Source organism: Opisthocomus hoazin, chromosome 2 (assembly GCF_030867145.1).
Source record: "Opisthocomus hoazin isolate bOpiHoa1 chromosome 2, bOpiHoa1.hap1, whole genome shotgun sequence".
Lineage (NCBI taxonomy): Eukaryota > Metazoa > Chordata > Aves > Opisthocomiformes > Opisthocomidae > Opisthocomus > Opisthocomus hoazin.
This window is the reverse complement of record NC_134415.1, coordinates 48,942,670-48,962,246: the sequence shown is the minus strand read 5'-3', so window position 1 is coordinate 48,962,246 and position 19,577 is coordinate 48,942,670. Positions and strand designations below refer to the sequence as shown.

At 37.3% G+C, this 19,577-nt stretch overlaps 2 protein-coding genes across 6 annotated transcripts in view; both read left to right on the top strand.

Moving 5' to 3' along the window:
• Positions 1 to 19,577, top strand: part of LOC104334297 (kinesin-like protein KIF16B) — a 156,337-nt gene that overhangs the window by 84,499 nt on the left and 52,261 nt on the right. For 4 of the 5 annotated variants that reach the window (XM_075413515.1, XM_075413513.1, XM_075413514.1 and 1 more), the window contains 4 exons: positions 2,520 to 2,678; positions 3,493 to 3,598; positions 4,120 to 4,170; positions 12,725 to 12,847. In XM_075413515.1, coding sequence (XP_075269630.1) covers positions 2,520 to 2,678; positions 3,493 to 3,598; positions 4,120 to 4,170; positions 12,725 to 12,847 — 439 coding nt within the window. Of the gene's footprint in view, positions 1 to 2,519; positions 2,679 to 3,492; positions 3,599 to 4,119; positions 4,171 to 12,677; positions 12,848 to 19,577 lie in introns of those variants that run through there. The other variant, XM_075413516.1, reaches the window with a different exon arrangement.
• Positions 5,426 to 7,680, top strand: LOC142360665 (uncharacterized). The gene is given in 4 exon segments (XM_075415199.1): positions 5,426 to 5,431; positions 6,003 to 6,438; positions 6,441 to 6,664; positions 6,666 to 7,680. Coding segments are annotated over 4 exon segments (1,635 nt in total). The 3' UTR covers positions 7,635 to 7,680.

Sequence of the window (19,577 nt, the reverse complement as noted above, 5' to 3'; positions counted from 1 at the left end):
TTTAAAACTTTTCATTATTAGAGAAACGTGTGTTTTCCTGAGGTAGCATTTGTCATTTCGTTTTTAGTATTCCACTATCTGACTCTTCTTTCGTAAGCCCTTCAAACAGATGCTTCATTAGAAAAACCACCTAAAAAAAGAAACATGCCTATAGCCAAATTGAAGAGCTCTTCTGTATCTTTTTCCTTTTAAACCATTACCAGAAGAGAATAGTTCTTTTCTATGCCTTATTTAGAGGTCACTTTTTCAACATTTAGAGCCACATTGTGTGGATTTTAATTAAACATTTTCAATACTGATTTATAATTTTGTTATAGATATTATTTTCCATGATTGTCTTGAACATAAAATCTCATTTTCTACACTAAGCATCTCGCTTGACTAAAGGCAACTGGAGGTTCCACAAAAATAGACAGCTTACTTAGCCCTAAAGAGATTGCTGGGTTATGTGATAAGTGAAAAAATGTGTTGTCAGCTGAAAGACTGAGGTTTCGAAAAGATACCAAGGAAATGGAAAGGTCTCCTTTTTTTACTTGATTTTTTTACTTGTTTACTTAGAATTCCTCTTGCACAAACTAAATAAAACTTTGAAGTCTGAATTTCAGTGAGTTGCCCAGGGGCCTGAACAATTCAGAGTGTTTTTATGAATGTTGAAGTAGAAGAAGATATGTGATAGTGTGTTAAATGTTTCAGGCTACTCATTGCTCTTGTGTTGGAGTTTATGCTTCACAATACGCAATGTCTTGGGTGCTATAGTAAGCATATGAATTGTACATGTTTCTTATTGTTTAGCTAGATACCATTACACGATGATGTGCTGTGGTTCAGATCAGTGTTAACAATCTGAAAAATGTTTAAATGCAGTATTCGTTTGAAATGCTCTATGAGCATAAGTCCATCATAACTGGATAAAATTATTTTTCCAGTTTAAATAATATGTTAGCTCAAATTCTTTCACCCACAGGGATGGCTCCAAAAATGATAATTTGAATTTAACTTATCCTAGAATAATGCATACATGTTCTGTCTTTACTGGCAGAGGTTTGTGGCAATAGAATGAACACAAAGCATCTTTACAGTCGTCTTTGAGACAATGGGATGTATCACTCACAAGTGGCAAGGTGCAGTTTAGTGTACTTACTGGTGGATGCATCACACAGCTGGATAAACTTATAGCTATTGGAAGTGATATCTTTTGATAGCAGGACGTTTACAAATCAATATATAAGCTGTGTTCCTTTAATATAATTCTGATCTTTGTGGTTAAATTGGCTTTCCATAAATGCAAACACTTTCCGGTGTCCATCAGCCATCTCCCATGCTTTGCCTCAGGATGGAAGATTGTTTTGCTGGTAATATCAAAGAAACAGATGGCTTCTGGCAGTGCTGTGAAAAGTACTCTAAAAATGCAGTCATAATTCAGCCTGGTTTACTCCAGCCTAATCCTCAGCATTTGTCATCTATTTAGTTTTCTCTTTTAACCTCCAGGATGTAATAAAGTAGTTGTAGCATTGTACTTCAATTTAGATATATGCAATTGTAGAATAAGTGGTAGAATCCTAACTTTGTATAGTTTCCCCTTCTTTTGCAGGAACTTCTTTTCTTTTATTCTTTAATTTTCAAGTAACCTCCAGAAAAACAACTGCTTTTAGGGACAACAGTTGTAATGGAAATGAGAAAGATGATTACTGTGTTACTAATCTAATCTCAGCTACATTACAAGTGAAAAATGTGTTCTGCAGATTACTTTGTTATAGTTTAATTTGACCAAGTAATAAATATTGCAATAAGTGCTTCTTATTTTATACTAGGTGCCTCAGGCATTTTCAGTCAAAAATACGGTATTCAGTTTATGTGTTCTATTCTGTACATAAATCTGGTTGGTATGAAATTTATTTGTTAAAGAAAGTGGGGGGTTTCCATTTATAAAGATGATTTGTTAGGTGTGTGCTAGATATTTTGTAAGCAAATTTTCAAAAATACATATACAGACAGAAGGAATAACTGAGAAATAAGATTTTTGTGTATAGTACATAATTTAAAGATTTTCTTGTATGTTTTGCCACATCATTGTTTTAGGTTGTCTTTGTTCTTTTTGGATTGGTGCTGTATTTTGAGTTTTTAATTTTTCCCACCCCATTTTTATTCATTTAATTCAGATTTGAAGCTAATATCTGAGGTCATTGATAGAGTTCTGTAATGACAAAAGTTTGTTCAGGTGCTCTAATAGATAGGCTAAGTCTCATGAATTAATATTTATGTGCTGAGTTAGATAACTTTGGCATTGGAAGTTACTGAAGTTGTTTTATTTAACTTAATACTGCTGTTGTAATGTGGTTTTGAGCTGTCTCTATTTTCATATCTAAATATACTTAAAGAACAATTAGGATTTTTGTATCTTCATAAATTTTAATACCTATGATGTTACATATGTGTATGCAAGTACAGTGCTACTTATAAGAATGATGGGAATCAATGGTACTCTAAAACAGACAAAACAAGTTACGTTTTATTTATAGCCTGGATCAGGAAATTCAGCAGCTGAAGCAAAAAATATACAAGGGTGATGGTGGTCAGAAAGGAAATCATGGAACATTAGAAGAGAGACTCTCCCATACCACTTCCCCTACCAGCCCAGCAAAGCCACAGCCACCCACTGCTCCACTAGTTGATGATAGGTAGGTAACCTGCATTTCTGCAGTACTTTGATAGGAATGCAAACCATAGCTATAGAACAGAAATATTTTGAAAGCTCATTCTGCCATAGTTGGATTCTAATTAAATACTGTAATTTTACTTAAAGACTAGTCTGGAAATAAGATCAATTTGCTGTATTTTACTGTAAATAACCACCAGGGTAATCTGTTGCTCCTGTGCAGTTTGTTTTAGAATGGAGTTTTGTGAAATTGTAGGCGTAAATATACTTAAATTATTTTTGTGGTTCCAGTTACTTGTCTATATGGTATTACTTTGTATACACTTAAAGCAATGAAGTAAATGAAATTGTCTTAAGGCTTTTTTAAGCCTTTAAAAATCTGTTTCCTCTCTGTCCTTTTTACACTTATACATGCAGTTGTTAGTATCAACTCTTAAGAATATTCCTTGTGTTTGAAAACCAAACCTTTGTTAGCCCGAGTTGCTGATATTGCAAAACCATTAAGTAAATTTAAGATGCAACCCGAGCCTTCTGTTTCTTCTTCATCTCTTATCCTCAGTGCCACTTGTATGTAGAGCTGTATGCATAGCAGTGGCTTAACCTGTGGTCCATTAAGTTGTCTAGTTGTGATAACAAATTGTTCACCTTTGCCTGTTAAATGAACACTTGCTCAAAAGTCCATGTTCCTTAAAGAGGATAAAACTGGTCTAACATGAAGTCTGCTAAGTAAGAGTTGTACAGTACTTAGTGTCCATAAGTGTTTCAAAGAGCCCTTTAGCCCGTCTTGATTTTTATCTAAGAGTATATTTTTTTAAAAACTTTTCCATATCTTGAAGGATAAGTGCCTTTATTGAACAAGAAGTGCAGAGAAGGCTCCAGAATATTCATCATAAAGCTGAGGATAATGATGTTAGCCTGTCCTGGTCTACAGAAAGTTTAAAGGTGAGCAGAGATGCGTAGGAAATGCTGAACTTCAGTGCATGATGTATAACCCCTGGTTTAGTTTTGTTGTTCAATAATTTTCATGTTTTCCTATGTTTTCTTAATTCCGAAAAAAGTAAACAGTATATCAGGGATATCATTTTAGATTTTGCTTATCTTTTTTTCACAGTGGCTGTTTTATATTGTACTCGATTTGTTTTCAGGGAAGAGTGTGTAAATGGCAATAGGAAGCTTGCAGATAAAAAAAATCTTCATTTTATGTCTGTAAAAGACATTGATAAAATTCCACCCAGAGCAGTAGTTGTTTATACTTGCAAACAAATAGTCATTTAAAAACTGGTGATCTAGTTTACCCAGAGGCTGGGTTTGTTGACTTCTAAGCCAATGGTTTAAGAAATACCAATAAGAAAATAGTTATTTTTGGATAATCAAAATAACGTCTCTTCCTATAAATACTTTTAAATGAACTTATACAGGAAAGGCATCCTTGTAACAATCACGTGTACCTTTTTTGTTCTTAGGATAATGGGAAGCTTAATAATGGCACTGTTCAACGCAAGCTGAAGTATGAGGTAAGTCATAATTTCTCAGAATGAAATGGTTGTCTCAAATTATGGCATGCCCTGTAACTAAATTTCTTAATGTTTAGCTGCATAATTAGAATTTTGTATTCACAGCAAGATTAATGGCTAATTGAGACAGCAATGTATTTTGCCAGCTGGAATTGAAGTGGTTTTTTCAGATTGCACATAGCTTTTTCCTTATTTGAAAGGTGTGGTGTTTTTGTGGATGCTTCTTCAATGTTCTGTCATAGTTCTTAATTTGGAACACTGTCTTTTTCCTGATTTTTAGAGCATAAAAGCATTTAATGAGGAGAGATTGTCTAATTTACCTGGACAAGATGGAGAGTTGGGCCTGTGTGAACCTCATGAGGTTCAACAAGGCCAAGTGCAAGGTCCTACACCTGGGTCGGGGTAATCCCCGGTATCAATACAGGCTGGGGGATGAAAGGATCGAGAGCAGCCCTGCTGAGAGGGACTTGGGGGTACTGATAGACGAAAGGCTGGACATGAGCTGGCAATGTGCGCTGGCAGCCCAGAGGGCCAACCGTGTCCTGGGCTGCATCAAGAGAAGCGTGGCCAGCAGGTCGAGAGAGGTGATTCTGCCCCTCTACTCTGCTCTGGTGAGACCTCACCTGGAGTACTGCGTTCAGCTCTGGAGCCCTCAGCACAAGAAGGACATGGAACTGTTGGAGCGGGTCCAAAGGAGGGCTATAAAAATGATCCGAGGGCTGGAGCACCTCTCCTATGAGGACAGGCTGAGAGAGTTGGGCTTGTTCAGCCTGGAGAAGAGAAGGCTGCGGGGAGACCCGATTGCAGCCTTTCAGTACTTAAAGGGAGCCTATAGGAAAGATGGGGACAATCTTTTTAGTAGAAACAACAGTGACAGGACGAGGGGCAATGGTTTTAAACTAAAACAGGGTAGGTTTAGGCTAGATATAAGGAGGAAATTCTTTACAGTGAGGGTTGTGAAACACTGGAACGGGTTGCCCAGAGAGGTAATGGAGGCCCCATCCCTGGAAACATTCAAGACCGGGTTGGACAGGGCTCTGAGCTACCTGATCTAGTTAGCGATGTCCCTGCTCGCTGCAGGGGGGTTGGACTAGATGACCTCTAGGGGTCCCTTCCGACCCAAAGCTTTCTATGATTCTATGAAGTTCAGAATACTACTTCCAATTTTTTGACTCACAATGAACTCACTATTGTGAGGGTATCTATAATATTAGCAAGTAGCATCAGGCAAATTTGCCTATGTACTGAAGGGTTCATGCAAGTATTTTTAAACTGAGGTGTAGACCCCTCCCCCTGTATTTTGTTGCTTAACTTTTGCTTGAACCATGGTTAATTGCTTGTCTTGGTGAGTAAATACTGAATATCTTTATGGATTTAAACCTTAATAGTAGGAGGGCTGCAACACCTCTAATTTGGACTTTTGTGGACTTTTACACTGTTGTTTTTAAACGGTTGGACATTTTACGCTATCTTGGATAGTATAGGATTACTTATTGTGCATGTGTGGAAAAATAATAAAGGGCTTATAAATTTCTGCATCACCCTTTGACTTTCCTGTGGTTTTTGAGTAAAGCAAATATAAACCAAGTGAGATGGGTACTGTACAAAGGAAAAGCAGTGGTGGTCTGGGAAGATCAACCATTCCCGAATCAGACCTCAATCACTTCTATTGGATTTTCTCTCTCTAATTTTGAGAGATTGTACAGTGTTTGTACCAATTTTGAATGATTGTACAAAGCTAATAAAAATCAATCCTCAATTTAATAAATGTTAAAATCAGAAGATTTTTTTTAAAAGACATTTCTATTTTCTTCTTTTGAAATTTTTAACAGAAAAGTCAGCAGTGGCAGCCATGTTACGGCTTTCCATTTATGTCTAAAGATGACACTTTTGCTTCTGACTTGTGTGGAGAAAATGCAGGAATAAGAGACCATAAAAGACAAAAGGAATATACGGAGATGTGGAATTTATTTTCCAGTTCTGAAAGAATCTCCTCCGCTTTTACATCAGAGAACGCATTTGAGAATGAAAGGAGTAATTCAGAACAGGAGAGCTGTGCTTGTCATTGTGACATTGGAAGTAGTTTAATTCACTCTAAAAATACTAATACTTTAAAGACTAAGAATGCTCCTTATCAGAATGTTTTATCTACTTCTTTACAAAACCAGGACTTGAATAATGTGGCTTATCCGCTCTGCCAGGTTGAAAATTTCAGTCATTTTGACAGTAAAGTGATTACTTCTCCAAATTGTGACAGCTCAAGAACTGAATCTGTTTCCACTTGAAACAGCTGTCTCCTGCAGGATCCTTAATGGGTGCTAATGAGGAGGCTGGCTTTAACAGCATATCATGCCATCTCTTTTCTCAGTCTCATGTGCATTCTGAAATAATAACTTGTACAGAAAACAGGCCATTTAAGACAGTGCACCTGGCAATTGAAGACCAGTCTGGTAATTCTCAGCTTCCAACAGAAAAACCCTCTGATTTGATATCTTTTGAAGTCAATAGCTTCTCGTTTTGGTGTGAACCCAGAGCACGCCTATGGTTTGGGATATCTTTTTGGTAAACTTTCCTGCCTTTGCAAAGATACCAGTAGTCAGCTGCTCAACAGTATGGTGGTTTCTAAAGAAATGAAGGAGTTGGGAAGTCTGTGTGGCAGAAGCGAGAGATGCGCACAAGCGGTATTGTTAATAAAAAAGCTGTCATTTATAAAAAACTTACAAGTAAGTATGTTCAAGTCAGATATGAATCAAGACATGTCCCACTCTACTGATAACCCTAAAGCTCATACTGAAAATGTCATTCAGCCTGAATGCCTTGTGCAAGAGGCTACCATGATGTGCGTAAGCACAGAAATCTCCGATGCCTGTGCAAGAAAGCCCTCTGAAGGAGTTGCCTGCTGTGGTAACAATGAAGAGATGGAAAACAGTCTTGTGTTAAAACAGAAATTTGTGCATTTTCCTGATGTCTTTTTGAAACTTCAGGTCTGTTCTCTGGAAAAAGTCCTTGAATTTTTAACCTGTGCCTTACCTCAAATTTGTATTAGAATGGAGGAGTTGAAAGGTATATATTGGCTCGCTGTTGGAAGTTGCAAAAAACCTGATCCAGAACCTGCTTGCTTGCTTTTGTTCAGCTCCGTTCTGTATGTTGTTGTTTCATCAGTCGAACAAGACATCTGCCAGAGTTCCTTGGCAATGTTTCATGAGGTTCCCGTCATCACAATAAAGGAGATTCAAGTTGGCTTTGCTGGACAGAGCATTAGTCTTCTGTGTTCTACTGAAGATGGTTTACTCACAATATTTACCTATAACAAACACTTCACTCAAAGAATTTGCCATGTTGTAATGAATATTTTGATTTCTAAAACAGCTGATGGGAAAATAATGTCTTTTATCCTGCATCTAACTTTGTGGGTGCTTCATGCCAGCGATCACAATTTGACAGCCTTCAGTTGTACAGTTTGAATGATATCCGATGTGTAGTTTTGCCAGACAAAGAGAATTTCACAAAAATTGAGCTTGTGTTTTCTAGAAGGAGCAAGGCTGGATCTGATTCAGGAACTGGTTTTTCTAAATGCTGTGAAAAAGAAATAAATACTCAACTGACAGTCATCCCATCAATTCTTCAAAGCAGTTTGCATATCCATTCAGAAATCTGGAAATTAACATTCAGTTCAAGTGAAGAAGCCATTTGGCTAATTATGCATCTGACTAGGTGTTGAAACCCAAATACGTTTAGATATATTTGAAATAAGAGGCTAATGAATATTGAGAAAATCCTTTTTTTTTTTTTAAATCAATAGGCAGGAGAGTCCTTTGAGCCGAATGTGTATATGCATGTTGGCAAAAATCATTACTACTTGAATGCTTGCTTTTTGTGGGTCTGTAATATGCTATACATAAATTTTCCTGGGAAAGTAAGGAAATGAAATGTTTATACCTTACGTAGTAGGTGGATCAAGACTGTAATTAAAGCTGTGTCTTCTGATTTCCATTTTGGCTGTTGTTTCTGGCTCTTTCCATCTCCCAACTGTCTTCATTAATGTCTTCTCCATTCCTCCTTGATTTCTTCTTTCTTAATCTTACTGAGGGTCTTTGTGTTTCATGCGTCTCATCTGTTTCATGCCATCGATCTCAATATTTCAAATCGATCTCAGCATTTCAAAATATCTGGATTTTTTTTTTTTTTGTTTTGTCTGAACTGTAAGATACATTTAGGTTGCTATGGTACATTCACTGCATGCTCTTAATAGTATGAATGTTTATAGCTTTTATACTTAAAATTTTGGGAAGAATAGGATTGACAGTTCCTATTGGCTTTGGAGTTTTGCCTTGAGGATTGTTGAGTCTTGCATGAAAGTTTGTCACAAGTGCAAAAGGAGTTGTGTTTGGCTTATTCTAGGCTTGTTGATTGAATTACCAGGAATTTAATTTGCCATATCTCTTTTGCCTTGAGTTTGCCCACTTTGCCTAGAGCCAAGGCTACGTGGAAGCAGTGAAACAGAACAATAAAAATGCAGAGAACATCCAACGCTTTTTTAGATTTCTGCCTCCTCTCCTTTTCTTGCAGCAAAGCAATGCATGGCTGTCGCCATTTAGAGCAGGGTGGCAATAAACAGAGCAGCAGATGCTCTCTGTTAACCCCCCTGCCTCCCACCAGGAGAAGGGAAAAAAGGAGGAAAAGGGAGAGAGACTTACAAATTTAATATTAAAACAGCTTTACTAACAATAGTAGTAATACTAATAATATAAATAAGAGAAAGAAAAAAAAATATTCAAAACCGGTATGGAGTTTCCCCGGAGTTGGGTGCTGGGTGCTGGCATCCCGCCAGCGGCTGCTAGGCAGCACTAGGAAGTCCCAGACTGGCCTCAGTGGTAGATGGGAATTGGATTCAGGAATGCATGGATCGGAATCTGGATCAGGATCGCAGGCAGGACAAGGCACAAGGTCCTCTTCAGCAGCTGGCCATGGATGAAGAGAGCGAGACCCTTGTGATCCCCCAGCTTTAAACTGAGTATGACGTGCATGGCATGGAGTACCTTCTGTGTCAACATCGGGTCACCTGTTCTGTCCACCCCTCCCTGCAAGTGCCACCCGTTACGACTCCTCACTTGTGGGACCTAAAAGGTCTGTCAGTGACCCACTATAGTAATAATTATAACCATGGGCCTTTTTCTGCATTCCATTCCTACAATTAGCTCATTAAAACTATAAACATTAGGTGTTACCCGCTTTGGAGTGGACACTGTCTGTAAAATATGCAGTCAGCTTCAGACAAATGCAGTGACTTGGGAGAACTTAGATGTAAGGAAGATTCACTAAAAGAGAATCAATTCTGTTTTAACCAAAACCAGGACAATGGCTTTAAGTCATTCCTATTTATTTTGGCCAGATAGTTAACTTATGCTCCTCCACAATAGAATAAGTCTTTAAATTCCCTTGATGTGAGTGTTTAAGGAAAATGTGATGTGAAAATGAACCTGATTAAAGGGTGTAAACAGATGTTGGTTGTGCTGTAAACAGCATTTCAACTGTTGGTCATACTACTGTACCTATGGCAAGACAAACGTTTTGAGGTTTGTGATCTGCATACGTGCTTCTCATGCAGTTAAATGGTTAGTTAGCAACTGGGGATACGGCCTGAAAGATGGAGTAAGTTTAACTCTAGACTTCTCTTCATGTAATGTGCCTGACTTGACTTTCCTCTTCTACTTTCTTACTGATGGGTTTGTTGATGCTGTGAGATTGCATCTCTGACAATCTCTTTAATGTTACATTCCAAGAAAGAATGAAACTATTGGACATTAGTATTCTTTCATTACTTGATTCTTCCCTGTAGCTTAGTACAAGGTTATTCTTTAGCTGTTAACCCTGTCAGATGTTCAAATAATAAATAAGCTGTTGTCTCCCATCTTTTGTTTCTTCCCTTGGAAAGGGAGCTGAATACCTCTGAATCCTGTTGCTTGAATGTGCCATCTGCCTTGTTTGAGGAGGATGGTCTTTGGCAGAAAAACCAGTGGTATCTGATCTGAAATTCTAAATTCTAAATTCTGGAAGTATACTGCCAGTAGAGGTGCAGTCTTCTACTAGACAGAGTTAGACTTCAGTCTCTCTACTAGTATAAGAACATTTCCCATTTGTTCTTACCATATGTTAAGACAGGAGAACATAATTCACCTGGGATTTTAAAGAAATAACTTGGATGGGGAAGTTGTGTCTGCAAGGATGAATGCTTGTTTGGACAGAGAATTAAGGGGGTTTTTATCATAACAAAACCTTCTGCTACTTTAAGGAAATCCGAAGATAAGCAGAATGTGTCACATTATTTTGAGGTATGGTTTTCGTTGTTAACAAAAAATGTATACACAAATATCTCACAGAACATAAAGTGGACAGTAGTTATGAGTTGGAGTGTAAGTTTGTGTCAGTCCACTTCAAGAGTGGCTCCCTCACTGACATCAGTAAGGTATTTGTTCTGAACCTTGTCGAAAGTTAACATGAAGTGGCACTATCTGGGAGGACTGTCTTAATTAACACTGTTAAATGACAGTAATTTCTGCAAATGATATAGCCCAAAGTGTTAAATGTTTGTGTGTTGTATTCCATGTAACATGGTTTTCGTCTTGTGTGTTTGTTTTCAAATCTAACTCAATGAATATTCTGAACTTTCATGAAAAAAATGACTTCACAGCAGTATCTTTTCTTTTACTGTAAATGAAACACAACATAGTGATCAATGTTTATGACTATCAAAGCGTTATTTAATGTATTAGGGTGTGTTTTTCACAGTGCTTTGTGTTTGAGATTATTTTCCTCTCTGACTATTAGCTGTTTGTAATAGTTCCCTGAAAATGACTGCCAATAAATTATGTGTTGGAAGAGGTGACTTTGAGTGACTTTATGGTTTTATTGTTTTTTTAAAATAGATGATATTGTTGTCAAGGCAATTAACTCCTTTTTGCCCCAAGGAAAGAATTGCTCACGTTTCTACACTTCAGAAAGGAGTTTTAGATGAAAAGTCAGTAACTTGAGGAGAAATGAAAGAAGGGCAAAATGGAGAGGAGAAAATACTTGTTGTGTAAACAAAAGTCACTAAAAGTATTTTTTCATTCCAATGCAAACTTTTTTTGTATTTTCACTAAAAAAAAAGAGGTTTGTGGAAAACATCTAGATAAAGTCAGTTAATTGGAACTAAAATTCACTTTCTTTGTATTTTCTTTTTCACTAGTGTAAGCACTAACATTAAGGGAAATGACACTGGCATTTATGATTGACTAGTAACAAAATAACAGCCTCCCCTTCTTGATAGCTGGGTGAGGATGCCAAAAAGCCGTCTTGTAACAAATAGCATTCAGAGAGACATTTAGGAATGAGTTTCAAACTCTTCTCCTGCTTCTACACGGTATCATGTGTACTGAGAGTCACTGAGAGCTGCTACAAAGAGACCAAGTGTCAGTGAGTGGAAGTGCCAGACACATTCACGTGTGGGGATAGTGTTGGTCAAGAGTGAAGAATTTTGACCAGGCAACATGTCTCATGGTAGTTGCTAAGGGATTGAAAATGAATGTTGAGAATACAGTATCTGTATATGTGATTGATAGTATCACTAAATACAAATATATAACATGGTAATAACTTTAAAGTGATAGTTTTTCAATCTTTTTTGTTATGGTTAACTTATATTTGTTATAGTGCTGTGTTTTTTTTTTTAAAGTACAAGTTCTTTAAGCTTTTCAGATCAAATACATTGAACTAAAAAGTGGAGGATTTCTAAAAGGCAGTTTCTGTACTTATTTATTGTAAATACATATGCTGGTTTTGGACACACTCATGGCAAATGATTAATCCTTTCAGTTGCAAAAATGTTTTATTTTTGACATAACTTCAGAGTTACAGATTCCCTCTGGCTGTTAGTCAGAGGAATGTGCCCTGATTAAAAATACCTTCTTAGACTTTTTTGTCAAGACCATAAAAATTTATCATAGTTCAGTTTTCTGTTAATAGATATGATTTAAAGAAAATAGTGGGAAACCGTTCTGACAGTGGATTACTGTCAGATATATTTATCTATACTTTCTTAATTATAACATCAGTTTGTATTTAAAAGTCTAAGACCTAGGCAATTTCTGAATTGCCTTGATCCCCTGCAGCTTTGCGTGATATTGTAACCAGGTTTGTTTATATAAAGACATACAAAAAATATGGCTGGCTGTGAAGGCTTGATTCTTATATTTATTTAGAAGCTCTTCTGCTTTCTCCTGTTTTTGTTATCTGAGATGAAAATGCCTTTTCAAAGAATAAGCAGTATTTTTTAACACATTTCACATAAATTTTTTCATGCATGACAAAATGATACGGCTTGCTTATAAAAGGATGTGCACTTTGTTTTCAATAATTCCTTCATTTTTAAAATAATTTCTGCTTTGTCTATGTTCTCTTTCCCTGCTTTCCTGGCCAAGAACATTTTCTCATTTTTAGTGAAGTTCTTCTCTTTTTTCCTTATGTAGTGATTTTGGTTTTCCTTTGTTCTCCCTATTTGGTATGCACATGAAAGCGGATGGTCTGTCATTCTCTGGGAGCAAATCCAGATGACCTAAAGGACCCAATTAAAATTAGTATTCCACGCTATGTCCTGTGTGGGCAGGGAAAGGATGAACACTATGAGTTTGAAATAAAGGTAAGTGCTTTTGAGTTGCTTCTCCTTAATGTTTGGGGTCTCTGTACATACATTGCTTGCATCTGTGCAGCAGTAGCATCATGGTAGCAATAATAATAGAAAAATGCCTTTTGCTTAAAACCAAATAGTTCCTAGTTTGCTGTAACCAGCTGTTGGTGTTCACTGTGACTGCAACACAGTTAGCAAAGATGGAAAGAGCATCTGGAAGTGCACCTGAGAATTTGCAGATTTCAGAAATCGCCTTACTAACCCCAGTGAAATGTAGATTTTGTTCCACTAAGTGCAATTTTTGATTCTGTTTATTTCTGTTGTTGAAGTGGCCTTGAAGGCATGCACAATACAGGACACTACAAAGACAGGTATTTTCCAAGTGGAACAGTTTTATGAAGGTGATCAAACTCTTGTGGTGAGCAGTTCCAGATACAATATAAAGTAATTCAGTTTGAAAGCATTGCAGTGATAAGGATTAAACACATATTGGTTATAGGAAAGCTCTGTATTGAGTTGAGTGTCAAATGTAGAAAATGATTAGATTAAAAATATTTACCTGTATTAATGAAAACATAATTAAAGTATTTTGCACTTATCAACAACAAAGGCTTGATTTCTAGTGGGCTCTCTTTGTTCTGATTCTTCCCACCCTGCTTTTCCAAGATCTCTCTTCTCCAGACTGTTATCTGCTTCCTTTCCATTCTAGTGGCTTCCTCAGTTGATCTGTGCAGAAATGCTGGGGAAAAAATGCATATTCATTATGTTTTGTGGTACTAAGCCAGTGTTTTTTCAAAGGAAGATGTGAAGTCTGATTGGAAAAGTGCTCTCAGTGCATGTGGATGTGTAGCATAGCTGATGTACGTGGCATCAGAGACAGAATTGGCAGTCTTCTTCACTGAATGTACAGCCAGATGCTTTGTTAGCTGGTGTTAAGTTGGAGGAGTGACCTGACCTCACAGTATGTAGGACCATTTTTGAACTATGCTCACATTCTCTTTTACAAAGGCTTTTATTAAGATGGGCAATCTTAGCTCTGTTTCAGCTAATTAAATTTTTATCTTAAAACATATTGCAAGATTTGTGGATGGAATACTTCCTTTTTCCTTTTAAACTTCGAATGTCCCAGGGCCAGCAAAAGCCCAGAGCCATAGAGATGCTGAGAGAAGAGGAAGCACATACAAAACTTCCCCAAGGACTTTTCTAGCTGCCAACTATTATCAGCACACGGGATTTGCTCAGCTGGGTAATGATTAGTGAAGGTAAATATAGTAAAAAGGTATTTTCTCTTTTTAGCAAGTTGGTGGATTTCTTTTCGAAGTATTCTCCCTCTCTCGCTAAAAGCCATATAAGCAGCTGCGAGATGAAGGGACAGTTAGAGTATGTGTGGGAAGGCTTGGACTTACCTGGGAAGAAATGTAATGGAAGAAAAATCTTGGAAGGGGGTGGGATTTGTAACCAGGAAAGAACAGGGTGCTCTGGTGAAAAGCAGCGTATGTGGAATGGCTATTCTCTTCTGGCGTAGTTTCCAGCACTATCTTTTCTCTGTTTCTCCTGTGCCATTTCTAGGCTGCCTCTGAAAGAAAATGCTGCTTAAATAGCTGTTTTGATGAAGTTCGAAGAAAAGAAATGGATGATATGTGGAGTAGGAAATGGGCTATCACTTTAATAATTGTATTTCCTTGCTGTCGTCTTCCTTAGAGCACTAAATATTTCTATTGAAGCTCCTATGGAACTTAGTTTGGTAGTCCTTGGGATATTTCTTACAGTCATTCACTTACACAAATCAATCAACTGTTTATGCTTTTTCCTTTGCTTCCATGTCTCTGTATGTCACAGTGGGCTGCTTTTGCTGTGGTCAGGATTTGGCTCCAAGCTACAATCCACAACCTTCCACAAACTTTTCTATTTTAAACCTTTCCCCTGCAGAGCTCCCAGCTCTACTTTGGTCTGTATTAATCTTCAGCTGCTGTTACTTTTATTCTATGGGAAATCAGAGTACATGCTGTAGTGATTTTTTTTGCCTTAAAAATCAGGAAAGTAGGAAGACAGGGCAGGAAGGAGAGAATGTATATCTGTTTATATCATCCCTTCTTGATGGGTCATGATGTTGAAATAATTCCGTATTTCAGTCTTACCTTACTTTGCTCAAGATTATTTTCAGATGATCTCGTATTAGAATATGTGTCAGCCTTGGGGAAGGGCTGAGGCGTTAATCTCATTTCTTTTGCTAGTTCCCAGATAAGCTTTCTTCACCAAGGTTCCTCTTACTCTTGGAAAAATGAGTAGCTGACCTATCTGCATGTAGCACTTTGAAATCTGACAAAGGGACAAGGGATGATTGAGTTGAATTGCAAGACAGTCCCCAAACCTTTGAATCCTATGTATCTCAGAAGTATTTTCTTCAGCAGATGTTTCTAGTCATTGTGTTTGTAGTTAAATCCTGGCATATTCCTGTATAGAGGAAGAAATATGATTAATTTCTGTGTGTGACAAATACCTGAATTCTTATTGTGACATACAGTAGTAAAGGTTATTTCCTTTTTATGCTAAAAGAGAGAGAGGGAATTCCACTTTTCTTGGCAGCATCACAGCCAGTTCATAAGTTTTTCAACTCTAACATACCATCCAAAAATATTTTCTTTTAGTGCAGTTTCAGCATCTTGTCCATCTAGAAATATATAACCTTTGGGAATGGGCCAGCTTAAGATCTGTCTACTTAAGTTCTTCCACTGGGTAGAGATCCTACTTTAAGATGTTGAGTGATGCCCATGAGAACCAATTGGAGAGAGTTCAAAATAGAAACAGAATCATACTTTAATTAGAGTTAAATATCGACTTCTCCTTTTGCAGCAAGAGATGTCACAGAGCTGTTTGTGCTGGTGTGCTACGAAGTATTCAGTATGAATACATACATTTCCAAAAAACCTTCCATATGAGTGACAGTTTTATGTGTTGTCTTTAAAGACAGGATGAAACAGGAGTAATTTAATCAGGTCTAAACATATTTGTGTTAGTGCTGAATTCCAGGAAACTATTCTTGTATTCTCCTCTTCCTTTCATGTGTGATACACAGAATATTCAGACAAGGCTGCACTAGAAAAAGCGTCTAGGAAGAGCTTTTGCATCCATAAGAGACTTGGTGTCTTTTACAGACAGCGCCTGTGGTTGCAGACAGTACCTATGGATGGCAGAAGGAGCAGCAAAACAGTAGGGAAGGGGGAACTCCAGCTCTCATAAAGGCACGCAGGGTCTCCCAAGAGCACGTAATCGAAGCAAAGCCTGGAATCAGGCACAGCCCTGCACGAGGGGATCCTCTGACAAGAGGGAAAGTTTGCGATAAGCCTTCTCATTTTTAATGAACTTTCCCTTGTTGTTCTGAATTCTCTCATTTTATTTATCCTGTTTGATATTCTTTCAAAACTGGCTTTTGCTTGTGTTTCAAAGCCTCACAGTCATCTTTGGTGACTTCTCTGTAGGAGAAGATCCAGGCAGATGCACTCCAAAGCAGTGCTTTTCTGCAGGTCTGGTCACAGTTCTGTTCAGCCAAATGCTGTGATGGGTCTGCTCAAAATATCCATGTTTCTAGTCAACATTTCTTTCTGAGTTCAGCGAACTATTGCAGCATTGAAGTAAAGCAGAAGCAGTGCTCATTCATTGATACATAGTTCTTAAACAAAATGATGTATGCCCCATATCTAACTAAATCAGGAAAAAGAAAAGCCCAATCTTCCCCCAACTCTATTGGTTTAATACCCTCAATAATTAATAAAAAAAGGTTTCAATAAGTACGTCTGCATAAATCCCTTAATATCTTGCAAGTTTTAGCTTTTCAGATGCTGTATTCATTGACAGTGTGAGCAATAGTTTCAACAAGGTATGTTTGGAGAAATACGATTTTTCACAATTACTGTAGGCAGTTTAACCAGCCCAGGTAAGTAAGGTGGGCATGTGCTGTTCTTTTTGATTACTTCAGAATCAGGTGGAATATTTCTTACCTTGCCCCTGTGCCCCGCCCCTGGTTTTACTTCTGTTTCTATGGGGCAGAAGGGGAACAAATTCTGTGACAAAATTCTGTGACATGATTTACAGTGAAATAGGATGACAATGTCTGTTAGGCTATTTTCTGTCAATCATCACACAGAAGAGTTAAGGAGACAGGGCTGTAATATCTGCTTTCAATTTTATAAGTTTTACGTAGGAAATGGTATGCTTGAATTAAAAAAAAGTCACAATTTGAGGCAAATCTAGGATCACATAAGTGCCCGGATAGGAATATTATAAAAATCTGTCTTACATACTTACTCAACCTTTTTTTTTTTGGTTAAGAAAATAGTTTAACTACTATATTAGCAAATTACAAGTAATAAGTAAAGGGCTGTTCCAATTTACTTGCTGCTGTTCAAAAGATCTGCATATGTGTCCATCCTTTGCATACAGAGCCTCTGTGGTGTGTCATACAGCCTTTTCAAATGCGGGAAAAGAATCCCAGCCCAAACTGGTTGGATCAGCTGTAGAAGTAAAAGGCCCTATTGTGGAAATGCTATTGCTATGCCAGGTGTGCTGTAATTCTCCTGTTGATTCTAATAACATTATTAGTGAGTTTTAGGGACCAGTTAAGATTTTGTTTAGCTTTGAAATTAATTTTCCAATTATATCAGCAGTAACAACAATAAAATTTTACAGTGTATTTACCTGCTAGTCTCGTTACAAGAATTAGGAAAGAAAATGGAGATGATGATAGGGACTGAGTCAGGTCAAGCCAAACCACCAGGGCACGCTCTAGAGAAAACCCTTCAGTTCTTAGGCAGCAGAGATACATGGTTTTTCTGTTTTCCCTCCTGACTGTCTCTAACAAGTTGTTTATGAAACTTTGTAGAAGAAAGCTAATAAATAACTGGCTATGGGCAATTTGATTTGGGTAAGTTTGGTACCACCTTGTATCACCTAGACAGCTGTCAGATGTACAGCTAACAACACGATTGGCAAGCTGACATAGATGCTCTTCCCCAGCCTGTGTAGCTGGAAGTGTCCTGGATGCTGTGTGGTAGATTGCTCCCCTAAAGGCATGCTGCTGTGAAAACCCTAGGGGAAAAAGAGGGCATTTCTGAGTAAAGATCATGTACAAATGAAATTATCACGGCAAAATTTCACAACTTGGAAATATCAAAATACAGAATTTAAGAAAAGCAGTAATGAGTAACATCTTTGTTTTATGATTATCCATTGCACTCTAATGTTTACTTGAACATTGAAATCACAAAGGCCTTTAAAGCAATTATTCAGAACAAAATTTATAATTGGTTAACCAAGATCAGTTTAACATGCATATTCCTGAATTGTTACTTTTTTTAGTTAAAAGTGCCTATGCATGTTAAATCCACTCATCTGATTTGTAAAGTTTGAGACATTGTTAACAATACGTTCAGGAAATATAGTCCATCATGCAGGCATCCTAGTAGCAGTCAAGCTTATTGATGACATGAAAGATTAATTTTATCAGAAATAATGCATTTGCATTGTGGAGATGTGCTATAAGAACCTATATTTTAATATCTGTGAAATGTTTTGAGAATGCTGTTTTTGTTTAGTTTTATCTTTTACTTAAAATAGAGGTAAAAATAGTAAAAAAATAAACCTGAAACCCAAAACCTGGTTCCTGATGTCATAAGACACACAACAATTTTTGGTTTCTACGACACTTCCCCAATTTCCTTGTTCCTTATATAGCAGCAAAGGCAGCAGGGAACGGGAACTGTGGACCAGAGGTGATTTTGTTGCGAGCATGAGGTAGCAGTTGTCAGCAACGGTGCTTGGATGCTGATTTCTTCTGGCTTTGTTGCTCTGGTTTCTTTTTTTCCTACTCAGTTATCCTGTTCCATGCAACTTTCTTCAGCTCCGTAACTTTCAGATCTGCTCAGTAGCAAAGGAACTACTTGTTGATTTTAGGAGTCGCTTAAGATTAAAAAAACCTGTGTCTTTGTGAAATGTGTTTTATGAAAATGCTTTTTTTTGATCTTCGTGTATAAAATCATAGCCAGGTGGAGGTAATATCAGATATTAGGCCTGTTACATGAAAAAGAAACAGTCTTTTCAGGTTTAGGCAGTGCCAGTTGGCTTTCTCCAGCTCTGGCAGTCAATGTAGAAAAATGCTCACCTCTCCCTGCAGCATTGCTTCTTGGTAGCCTTGGATCACCAGAGCTACAGAAAGACTTTGTTGTGGAGTCAAAGGCACCAGTCACAGCGTTTTTATGACCCACTTACAAATTTCTTTCACCTAATTTCAGACAGTGAAAAATTTTCTTTCCCAGAAGTTTTTGTTGTTTTCTCAGTTCCAGTGAGGATTTTGTGAATAACTGATGGTAAGTTTGACTTGCCCTCCCCCTTCACTCCTGTTGCTATGCACTTTATTCACAGGAGTAATTCTGTTGATTTTAATGAAACTTTCTGTGTAAATTGAATGTTCATCAACATATTGATGACACAGACCAAGAGTGTTTTAAAATAATATCTTCTACTGAAAGCTGGCATGTATAATTTTTTACCCTACAAAATGGAATCTCATTCTATGTGGTAATGAACTCTGTGCATCTGAGAAATGTGTATTTATTAATTGTGTGTATCTACGTATATGTGTGTGTATATGAGAATATACGTTTCTATGAGTGTACAGAGAGGCTACAATACACTTGTGCTGGGTGGTATTCATTCATTAATAGAGCATCCACTGATTGTAATGCTG